The sequence below is a fragment of the Motacilla alba genome, chromosome 1, assembly GCF_015832195.1.
Source record: "Motacilla alba alba isolate MOTALB_02 chromosome 1, Motacilla_alba_V1.0_pri, whole genome shotgun sequence".
Lineage (NCBI taxonomy): Eukaryota > Metazoa > Chordata > Aves > Passeriformes > Motacillidae > Motacilla > Motacilla alba.
Window position 1 is genome coordinate 51,106,884 of NC_052016.1, and position 11,460 is coordinate 51,118,343.

General features: G+C 45.6%; 1 protein-coding gene across 1 annotated transcript; it reads left to right on the forward strand.

Moving 5' to 3' along the window:
• Positions 1–5,407: 5,407 nt before the first annotated feature.
• LOC119706207 (vitelline membrane outer layer protein 1-like) lies at positions 5,408–7,081 on the forward strand. Its single transcript, XM_038149498.1, has 3 exons — positions 5,408–5,578; positions 6,137–6,240; positions 6,787–7,081. Exons 1-3 carry the CDS (start codon positions 5,408–5,410, stop codon positions 7,079–7,081), a joined length of 570 nt encoding a protein of 189 aa, XP_038005426.1.
• Positions 7,082–11,460: the final 4,379 nt, after the last annotated feature.

Consider the following 11,460-nt stretch of genomic DNA (forward strand, 5'->3'; position numbering starts at 1 on the left):
CAGAGAGGAGCTGAAAGATGGAAGAGGACAGTGCATGCAGTGGCTGGGGCAAAGAGAATCAATGAGGGGGTCTGCCAAAGCAGGACACTGCTGAAGGCAGGGGTCAAAATGCAAAAGCCATGGGACCATAAACAGGGCCATAAAACAAGAAAAGCTCTCTGGCTGCAGCTTTGCTTGGCCAACTGAGGATGTAACTTACGGCCAGTCTGTCTGTTTCTCCTATCAACTCAAAAGAGCTGCCCAACTCTCCCAGGTCCTCAGCAATCACAGCCAGTTTTCCTGTCCTGCTGATGCACAGAGCAGTGGCTGTCCCCACCCTGACAGCTGCTCTCAGATGACACAGGAGCAGACAGCAGCAGTGACCACAGAGGCTGTATTACCGTTTGGTGCTGCAGTATAAATTCTCTCATTCCCAAAGCCAGGAGCTACCCAGTGACTGCTCTACGCAGTGACTGCTCTTTCCACAGGCTCAAGATGAACTGTTCATGTGCAAACCTCCTGCTGGCTCTGTTCCTGTGTGCTCAGGAAGATGGAGTTCAGCAGCACAGCCCTGTCCCTGCTGTGCCCATGGAGGCTCCTGGGCTAACAAAGGGGTTGCTCCTCCTTGGTTGTACCAAGGGATTCACAATGACAGTAAAGAACCTCTCTCCTTTTCCATGATCTACCTTCTGCCCTTGTACTTTCAATATCCTGTCTCACAAGGAGAATTCATGTGTGATTGAGGTTTTTTTCTTATGAGGTGTTCTGGGTTTTTTCTTCCCCTCTGTTTGCAATCAGCAAATGGGGCCTTGGAGTATAACAGCTAGAAGAATATTGGAATCTCATGTTTTAGACTGGAGGGATGTTATTAAAGAAGAATTTTGAGACTTTGAAGACAAGAGTAATGGGGATTTAGCTGTTCAAATATCCAAAGCTCCCAGACAACACAGAAAATACCAGAAGGAAGTGCAAAGGAAGAGCTCAAAAGGATAAATCTCTGTGGTTTAGGAAAAAAGAAGGGATGAGATAATGTCTGGAAATTGATTAAAGTAGAGAAGTAACTCTGTAAACTGTGAGGAAGAGCATAAATCAGGCAAGAAATGTGTTCAGAATTAACTCAGAGGACAAGTCCAGAGAAGAATGTTGCTGTCACAGTTATGGCACTAACACTGCCATATATCTAGTTTTACACCAGTTCAGTCCCAAACAACATCTCAGCAGACATGGCTTTTTCACAGAAGATCCTGCTAAAAAGAGGGACAACTTAAAAGAAACATAAAGATTCTGAAGGTCATATCCAGTCAAGTTTTGAAGATTATTTCCCCCACCAAAAAAAAAAAAAAAATCTTTTGTCAAATTTGTTTACTTTCAGTCTTCAAAGTGAGCAAGAGGCAAGAGCTGGCAGCAGTACATCATGCCAGGAGAGCTATGGCTTTGCTTGGAGTTAAATACCAACAAAACTTTGCCAGTGATAAAGTTCCCAGGGCTCACCACCTGGAAGGAATTTCTTGGCAGATTTCATACACAAAGAGAAGCACTTATTTCTCAGTTAATTTTAATTCACTTTTGCACATCCCCCCCCCTCCCCCCCACCCCAATCCTCTCTTCAGATCTTCTGAAAAACTCTCCTGGTAATCTCTCCAGCCTGGCTGTGGGGCACCATTAGAGGTGCAGGATGCCCACCTCTCTCTGTATCTCAGGGCTGATACAATGCTGTGGGTCTCTGTTGCCAGGTCCTCAGGAGTGCTCAGAGTAGCTTCTGGCTCTCTGTTCCCCTTGCTCACTGAAAAACCACAGACACAGACCCTGCACAGGATCCTTCTCATTCTTCCCACCCAAAGGCAGTCTTCAAAGGAAATCCATGGCCTTGTAGCCTGACTGACAGCAGGAGCAGCCTGAAGGTTGTGGTGCTGGAAGTACAGCACCAGGAAACACAAGTAATTAACTTTTACTTGGGAGAGGGTAAAAGAAAATTGACAGTGTTATACCATAAAGTAAAGGAGGCTGCAGGAGACAGTGAGTGCTAATATTGCAACCTGATGGAAAAAAAATAGAAGTAACATATCTGGTGGTAGATTGCATGTGAAAAAATGGCAGACAAAAAACCACTTTGAGGAACAAATGGCAAAGGGAATAAATGCTATTAATGTTTCTTCACATCAAAGATTCAGGACCTTGTCAGAAAATCTGTAGGGCCAGCTGATATTGTGAAAGATCACAGCAGATATGGCAATTTTAAAATTATTTATTTGCTCAGCACTCCTAGTGGAAGAAACTTTGTGTTCAAATGTCTCCAGCCATTCTCAGAGGTTAGGGTACTTAAGAAAGATTAGGTAGAAATCAAAATTACTTCAGAAGAGAGAATAAAAAAGTCACAGAGTGACTAGCAATGGATGACTAAGACTGATAATAAGTACTGAGGAGATCTGTGTCTCTAAAGTGGAAGAGCTAAGATCACAGCAGTGATGTGTCATTTAAAATTACTGGAAAGTTAAACAGGGGCAAACATGAGGTCAATTTTAAAACTTTGCTCCAAAGGTAACGGGAGTAACGACATGCCTCTTACTCCAGCTGAGATACTACAGTGGGATCTGCCAATCTGTGCTGCATCTGTGTGCTGTGGCAAAGTCTTTGTTGGGAAACCACAGGGGTGGCTTCTGTGAGAAGATGCCAGGGGCTGCACCCATGTCAGACAGAGCCAATGCCAGCCGGCCCCAGGACATTCACCAAAGCTGAGCCCATCAGCAAGGCTGGTGGTGTCTCTCTGAAACAGATTTGAGGAAGGGTAAAAATCCTGCACAGCAGCTGGAGAGAGGAGTAAGAAGATGTGAGAGAAACAGCCCTGCTGACACGGAGGTCAGTGCAGAGGAAGGGCAGGAGGTGCTCCAGACACTGGAGCTGAGATTCCCCTGCAGCCTGAGGTGCAGCCCATGCTGAAGCAGCTGTGCCCCTGCAGCCCATGGAGGGCCACGGGGAGGAGAGACCTTTTGAGGCACTGCATCTGTTTTTAAACTGACGTGACAGCGACAGGAGTACAGTGTCAGTCAGCTTCAAAGGCTGACTGATGCCCTTGGCAGCACTGAAGAATTCTTGATACTAGGTCTTTTATCTTTAGTTTATAGATGTGGGAAGAGTTTAACTGGTTTTATCTCCAATGACATTACAAAGGCCATTGCAAGAATGTTTTCAGCCCACACACAATGTAAAGTGGCTGTTTCTCACCACCATCTAAGAATGTTTATGTTGCTAAAGAAGGTCAGCTGAGAACACAGCTCCTGGAGAACCCCACCATCTTATAAATGGGCAGTAAATGACAAAATACCTTCTGCCCTAGGGAAAGAGGGATTCACCTAACCTGCACCTAGCTATCTACAATGTAAATGTGTACATGCAACATCAATAAGGCTACTGCAAGCACTTCATTGTTCAATCTTGATGTTTTGGCTGTGTGATTACCTCTTACTGTTCTGCTGATTTCTGATTCTTTTGAGTGCCTGCACTGTTTTCAAATATTTTTTCTTTGTTGTAACTCTGTTCTTTTTTGTCATAGGGTGGAGGAGTTAAGTCATCCAAAAAAAAAGAATGTTTCCTTTTGGTTTATATGCTAGCAAAATTACAGAACTGATCTTCATTCTGCACTGGCCATCATGTCTTCAGTTGCTGAGTCTAGCACTATCATGGCCTTCCAATAGCTTGATTAAAAGAAGAAAGGGCATGTCACATATGACCCTACCACTAACTGCCATAGCTTACCAGCAGAGAAGTTGCCAGACTCTCTGAGTTCAAACTCCAGCTTTCCAAAGTTACATAAATAAAAACCCACCCATCCTAGAATTGCAAGCTGGTAGTTTTCCTGCCTGGCTAGAAACCTGCAGATTTACTGAAAAAGAAGCAGTGGGTGAAGAGCAAGATCTTCCCCAGATGACAAAATATGAATTAGCAGGGATGTTAGAGGCATCACTGGATGCTCAGGGAAGTTCAGTGTATCAGCAGGTCTACCCAAAAGTACTCATTGGCCCTGCACTCCAGCAGCACAAATTTAGCTGCTGATTCTGATCCCATCATTTTTATTTCAGTCCATTCCTTCTTCCTAGAGCTGGGAAAGTTTTCTCTAGGGATAGGGGGGAGAGAGGAAGGGAGGGAAAGTTCTTTGACCCACAAAGATTCATCACTCTGGAAGAGTTAAAAATTAATGAGAGACAGGAGAGGGAAATATAAAGCTGAGATTAGTTCCTTGTTTGTTTTCTTGCTCCCCACTGTGAAGTTATAGAAATGCACCCAGTGTTCACTTTCTCCCACAGGCAGTTAATTAATGGTGTGAATAGTTTTGACTGTTTCCTGCTGCAATATCCCAGAACCACTGACCCAGTGTTACTGTCTCTGCCACCTCCTCCCCACACAGCTAAAAGGAACAACAAAAATCAACCTAGCAGGGTCTTTTTGCAGCCAGGATCTCCCTTCTGCCACCTGCAGCAGCAGGACTGTTGGGGCAGGAGCTCAGACTGTTAGAGAGGAAACAGGAGAAGATGTGTGAAAGCAGAAGACAGAGAAAACAGTCTCTGTCAATAAGTTGTACTCAAACAGAGAAAGATTCAGCTCTGTGAATATAACAACAAACTATAAAACTTTTTTTTTTTATCAGTCATCTTGGAGTTTCCTTCTCCACCTAGTTCCTCTTCACTGCCTTCTTTAAGATTCCTGTAAGTTGTAGGTGTCTCTGACACTGCTCAACCCTAGCTTTCCACATATCCCAAAAGCCTGACCATGCAGCCAACATGGTTAATTGGGAGATGGCTGATAATATCACTTATTCACAGCTCTTCACTGGGCACAGAACCCAGCAATCCAGTCAACACCTCCAGCTTAGAAAATTCTATACCACCAGGCGTGGCAAAATATCCATGAGCTACCCATTCTCCTGAGCAGGACCCTGATCACACAGCCCTTCATTTGTGTTTTTTTTTCTTTCTGACATGTTCCTGACACCTATGAGGTACAATAACACAGTAAGACATCTCTGTCTTCATTGGCTCCTGTTGGGTGCTGTCAGTACCTGAGGACCTTTACAATTCTACCCAAGGGGTAACATCAGAGGGTTTCAGCTGAAAGCAACATTCCCCCTTCACCTGCGCAAAGCGGCTCTTACAGAAGCGGGCCGTTCCATTCTTTGGTAATTGAACTCTGGAATAACTTTCCTTCCTTTGCATCCTCAGGTTTTCAGAGCCCTGCCAGTCCCCCAGCCAGTGCACCCCACGAGGCCTCCCCAGAGAGGGCAGGCAGGCAGCAGGAGCAGTACATAGCAACAAGGAGCGCTCCTCGGGAGCTTTGTTGACACTCCCCAGGACTCCCACCCACTCTCCCGGCCCATAAATTCCCCTGTGCCAACCTCTCCATGTGGAGAGGCACCGAGCTGAGCTGGTTCCCTGCAATGCAGCTGCTCATCCCAGCCATCCTCTGCCTGCTGGGCTCCTGCTGCCTCTGGGGCACACAGGCACGGCAATATGAGTCCGTCCTCACGGTGCCAAATGGAGGTCCCTGGGGCTCGTGGGGACACAAGCAATTCTGCCCCAGAGGCTACGCAAAGGGATTTGAATTGAAGGTAAGCTTTGACTTCTTCTTCAGTGTGGGGAACAAAACCTGCTGTAAGACAGTGTTACTTTGTTCTGTTCGCAGCAGGGCTGGCCACAGCACTTTGCCCCATCACAGCAGTTTGTGTTGTATCTGCAGCGTGCAGGCTTCTCAGCAAAACATTTCTAGGGCAGAGTATTTCTCCAGGCTCCTGCCAGTAGGTGATTTCTTAGCAGAGGGGTCTCGTGGGTAAGAAAATTACTGAGGTTGGTACAGCAGAGCCTTTTCCCAGGGGCAAGTCCCACCTGCCAGCACTCCAGCTCTGGGTATCGCAGCACGTGGTGAGAGGGTGGGCATGGCCTGGGACAGCAGCCACCAAGCATTCCTGTTTCCAGAGCGCCTGCTCCACCACTTGGAGGAAAACAGAGGTGGGCAACAGCAAAATGGGCTTCCTGAGAAATGTCACAGGGCTGCCTCACAGCCCTGCTCAAGTGCACTAATGTTCTTGCTCTGTCCCCAAAGCCTCCTTCCATCCCTCATCACCTCTTTTGAAAGGGTGACCTCTCCCTTTTTCTTCCCTTCTTCCAAGGTCCAGCCCTTCCAGGGATTTTGGCTGTTTGGTGATGACACGGCTCTGAACGGAGTCCGCCTGCACTGCACGGACGGCACAGTCATCGAGTCTTCCGTGGGGTGGTGAGCAGCCTTCGCTTTCTTATCCTCCTCCAGGGCAGCAGCTTCTGGGGAGCTTGAAGGGAAACCATTGCAATGGTTTCTCCATAGGCAGCCACACCCCCTGTGAAGGTGGCTCAACATCTCTCTTGAGGAGGTGGGTGAGTTCCCCTTGGCCACAAAGTGTGAAGATTTCAGGGTAAAGGTCTGGTCCCAGGGAAAGGAACAGTGCTTTGGAAAATGAAGGAAAGATCAGAAATTACAGATCTTAAAGCTATACTTTCTTCTTTTCCACAAATGCATACTTTGAAAAGTACATTGAGTAACAGGAACATAGCAAGCACCTGAAATTGCCAAGGGGTTCTGCAGGAACAGGGCAGACTGGAGCTGGTGGTGGCTGGGCATCCAGGGGAGGATGGGGAAGGAGAGTGAAACAGGTGCTCCTAGAAACCGGCCCCCCCCATGTAAATCCCTTGCCCCAGGACTGCCAGGACCCCGGGCAGTTCACAGTGCTGATTGCAGCCCAGCAGAGGCTGGAAAACCTTGATAAGTTGTTTTTACCTCTGGCAGGTGGGGGAACTGGACCGAGGCCCAGCTCTGCTCCAGCAACAAGCTGGTGTCGTTCTCACTGCGCGTGGAAAGGTGGCAGTACCTGCGTGACAACACGGCCGTCAACAACGTGAGGTTCGCCTGCTCCAACGGGACCAGCCTGGAGGGCTGGGGACTTTCAGGGGGTCACTTCGGCCCATGGAGCAGCAACTGCACCTCTGGGGCCATCTGTGGGCTCCAAACAAAGGTGGAGAAACCCCAGGGAAAGTGGGATGACACAGCTCTCAATGACATGAGAGTGTTTTGCTGTGAGTGAGCCTGACTGCCCACCCTATGCCAGCATCTACAAAGCTGCCCGGCATTAAACCTTGAATCTGTCCTTGCACAAAGAGAAGTGTACTTCTTTTCTTCCATTTTATTTTGTCAAGCATAGCCAGGTCTCATGGCTACAGCACTTCATAAGAAGGTGCTATATCACTTCCTAATAATTGTGATTCAGCTTCGTAACAAATTTATAACCTACAAAATTCCTGTGAGGGAGCACAGGGGATTCCCACACCTGTTGGTAAGGCAGAAGGTGGGACTATAAGGGCTGAACAGTGATGTAGAAGAGGGATCATCTGCCCTGGCAGAAACTGTAGTTTCAAAGGAGGGGGAGAGGAACTCTTCATCCTATTTCCATTATAATGCTTAGGATGTGCAGGGATCACTATCAGACATCCATCCATCCATCCATCCATCCATCCATCCATCCATCCATCCATCCATCGACAAAGTTCAAATACACACAAATACACCACAAAGTTCAAATACACCATGGAGCTTGTGGTCCCAGCTCCATGTCTCTGCTTCCAGCCTTCTCAGCATGTCTCTAGGTGCCCCATGCAGAAGAGGCACTCCAAGGATTTTTGTTTCAAAGGCTGCAGTAATTCACATGTATTGCAGTCAGAAATGTACCATTGCACAGGTATTTTTCCTGAACCTACCACCATCTCCTTCAGCATCCAAACCTCCTGCTCAGCTCTTCTCTGGAGTTCGTATTTTGTGCCGCTTCCTGGGGCTGTAGGCGATACCTTGAGGATGAGGACATAACAAGTATGGTGCAGGGATCAGCCACAAATCCGGGTCTCACAGGGCATTTTGCAGGAACTGGTTGTTTGGAGAGCGTTATGGTGCACACGTGCAGGAAGGACTCAAGGAGGGAAGGAACAAACATCGAGGATTAGGAGAGTTCCAGAGAGAATTGCACAGATTTCAACAAACACTTTCCTCAGTCCCAGGAGTGCAGAGAGGATGCAGAAATCTGAGAAAGACATAGGAGGGAAGGTGAATATCCTCAACTCTGTAAAGGTCATAGACTTTGCCCATAATCATGTATTTGAAATTTGTTTGCTGAAGTATTCTCTTTGATTAGAAAGTCTTGCTTAGGAAGACTGTGAATGCTCCTCAGTACCACCTGTGAGCCGAGGCTTAATCCCTGCTGGGATCCCAGATGTTCCAGAGGTTTCTGAAGCATTAACTGTACCATCGTGTGCCCTTATGCATCCAAAGGGACTGCTTGCCACTTGGCATGCAGCCAGGAAAAGCCTTACAAAAGGTACATTTACAAGCATATTTAACCCTTTCTGCCATGTTTTTAAAAACAGGGGCTTGAGAGTCCAAGCAGTTATATTTTTATTGCCGGTTGGGTCGGTTTCCACATGCTTTTCTTATACCACACCTAACTGGTAAGCCCCACAGAGCCACCTATTTTATCAAGAGAGTACCAGATTTAAAATCAAAAGCGAAACACTGAATACGTGATCTGACAACAAGGTCACACATCCTCATGGATGATTTCCAATTTCAAGAGATAAAGGCACTCTGGAGACAGCTCAATTTTTGTTACAGGAATCTCTCCCTACAATTGGCTATAACAGGAAAATGCATAACTCAGCTTTTCTTCTGGAGAAAAGGTTCCCTAGGGCCCTTTGAAATACGCTGAGACAAAAAGGTGCAATTCTTGTCATGAATGTCTCAAGGGTTTTTATGTTATCTTTGCACTATTACATCACTTTCACATTACTCATTATTCATTCACTTCAGCAAGTTGCTGTACACAGCACTTTACATGGCATTAAACATGAAAGGGTTTCGGTCAACAGGGAGGTTCCTGCGAGAAAACTACTCTTCAAAGTCCTTTCATGGTCTTCCCATTCAGGTCTAAGCCCTCCCCATCATAACAAAAACGTTTGATTGGGCTGAATCCAAATGCCCAGGCAGATCCTCTTGAAAAATAAATATCCCATTTTCCAGGAAGAGGATATGTAACAGTGAAATGCTGGAAGAGATATCCCTGTCTATTACTCCTTCAGATTCATTATTTGACTATTATCAGATTTTCTATTGTATATGTCACTACTCTGCAGCAGTGAACCTCAGGGTTTGTCACAGCCCACCACAAAGTGGCAAGGCCCATGTCCAGCACTCACTTCCTGTGCACTCACACCAGCATGTGACCACTCTTCTCTCAGGAAGACCTGAATGGAACAGATGGAAATCCAAGGCTCTTCCATAATCATCTTGCTTCTTCTGCGATTACTCACCCTGATGCGCCAGCAAGAGCTGGTTGAGATGTTTAATCCTACATCCCTCACTTACATACATGTTTTGCTTTTAGGCATCTGTGGTGAAAAATAGCCAGCAGCACCCACTTTTCCCCCATGCACTGGACAGAACATGCACAGTGCTTAAAATTGCACGTAGAGATATCCACAGCCACACTTTCTCAAAAGACACAGGTGATGTGCAGCAACAGCTGTTAATGAAGGAACGCCAGTTATTCACATGTGGATGGGTTTGAGCAGCTGGGGGGAGAGGACTAGCAATAAAATAACTGCCAGGGTTCACGTACACATTTTGTTGAATAAGGGGAAGGATGGTGGTCTTGTTCTATCCAAAATAACTGCTTTCTTCCTCAGAAAGCCCTAGTTGCTTGTCCAATGTGGAGTTTCACTGCAGTAAAGTGCATCAGGGGATATCCTCAAGCTAAAATCTTTGGTAAGGGAGCAGGTAGTAAAGGCAATTCAGTGATGTAATTTACACTCCAGTGAGTGAAACACAAACCATGAGGGTCTCTCCAGAGCTCAGACATGCACCCAACAGGAGCATTGCTGTGATGATACTGGCATGTTTGCCTTAAGCAGACAGCTGTTCTATCAGAGGCACTCTGTCTCACTTTTACTGTCTGTTCTGGTGACAGACTTCATACATAAAAACCACAGTAATGGACCAGGGCTCCTGTGGCATTTGGCATTTGTGCAACCAGGGAGCAGAAGGAAGGTCCATGCTCTGATCTTTGCTGCAACTCAAGAACACACATTATCAGGCATCCTCTTCACGTGCTAAGTGAGGTGACAGTGCACTTCTTAGAAGCCACAGTCCTGTCCCCCAGCTGTCAAAACACCTGCAACACCCTTCCTGGGGTGAGAGAATAAATATGAGTAATGAAATAGAGCAGGATGAAAAAAACCTTGGAAATCTTCCTGTTGTTTCTCCCAAGAGTACTGAAAGAAGATATAGAATATTTGGATCTTCCCCATTCTCATTCCAAGGTTTGGTTGCCCTGGTGCATTAGCAGCCTTTGGACATCACTGTCACATGACACAGCTGAAATAATGAATACTAAACCTGGGGAAATGCAGTATTCAAAGCTTTGAAAAATGTTCATATCAGACATCAGGAACTCACTTCTACGCACTGAGCATTTCAAACACACCACCTCTGTAACAGAGGTCAGCCCCAAAAGTCTCTTGAGAAGTTTGTTTTTTCCCTAAAAGCAGCCAGGGTTGAACTCCACTCTAAACTACACTATGAGATGTTCCAGCCTAGAAGATCTCTGGTGCTTATCAGCATTCTCATCCTCTGAGACCACCACATTCCCTTCAGAAAAACTGCAAAGTTTGAACTTGGCTCCACACTGAGCAAATGTCCCCAAAGTTCAGAATTCTTCCAAGCCAGCTTATTTCCTCTAGAACATCTTTAATGAAGTCCTTATTTATATTTTCCTTGAAGTAGAAATACTGCATCTGATTTTATCTCTTATTTTTTATTTTAGTAGGAGATTTGGTTTTGCTTCCACCAGTGTGTCTTTGACCTGTAATAAAATCTGTACTGAAGTAATGGCTAATTCTGAACAAGTAAGTAACTCCAGTTATTTAATTCCAGTAAATCCAAGGAAGGGTACATCCCTCTGACCTTTCTGTGCCCCTTTTCAGTAACAAACGTGTACTTTGAGCAAAAGAACAAAATTTCTTGTGCTGTGGTTCTGCAGGGCCATAGCAGAGTGCTGCTGATACCCACATAATTAGAAGGAAGGTTAATGAATTGCTAAAGCACATGTTTCCAGTGGATAATTCAGATAGAAAGCATATTTAGGTGGCCTAACAGTTTATTAAATGAGATTATAATGGACACTTTGCTCTTTGGCAAGTGTCATTTCAAGATAAATTGATGTAACTCTTTACCTCTGGAAAGTCCATTAGTAAAAGAAGGTTTGTAATCTCTACTGATGCAAACCAGTGTCAGCCATCATTTCTTTGGTATTAATGTTTTTCCCTTTTTTCTTTTCTAACCCTTGATATTTTATATCTTCTCTTTGATTTTCTGGCAAAAATAGCATTCATCCTCAGCCATGACTTCGGATACACAATTTCT

Coding starts and splice junctions, on each gene's coding strand:
- LOC119706207 (XM_038149498.1), top strand. CDS start 5,408: ATGCAGCTGCTCATCCCAGCCATCCTCTGCCTGCTGGGCTCCTGCTGC. Junction 5,579..6,136: donor CAAAGGGATTTGAATTGAAG/GTAAGCTTTGAC, acceptor CCTTCTTCCAAG/GTCCAGCCCTTCCAGGGATT. Junction 6,241..6,786: donor ATCGAGTCTTCCGTGGGGTG/GTGAGCAGCCTT, acceptor TACCTCTGGCAG/GTGGGGGAACTGGACCGAGG.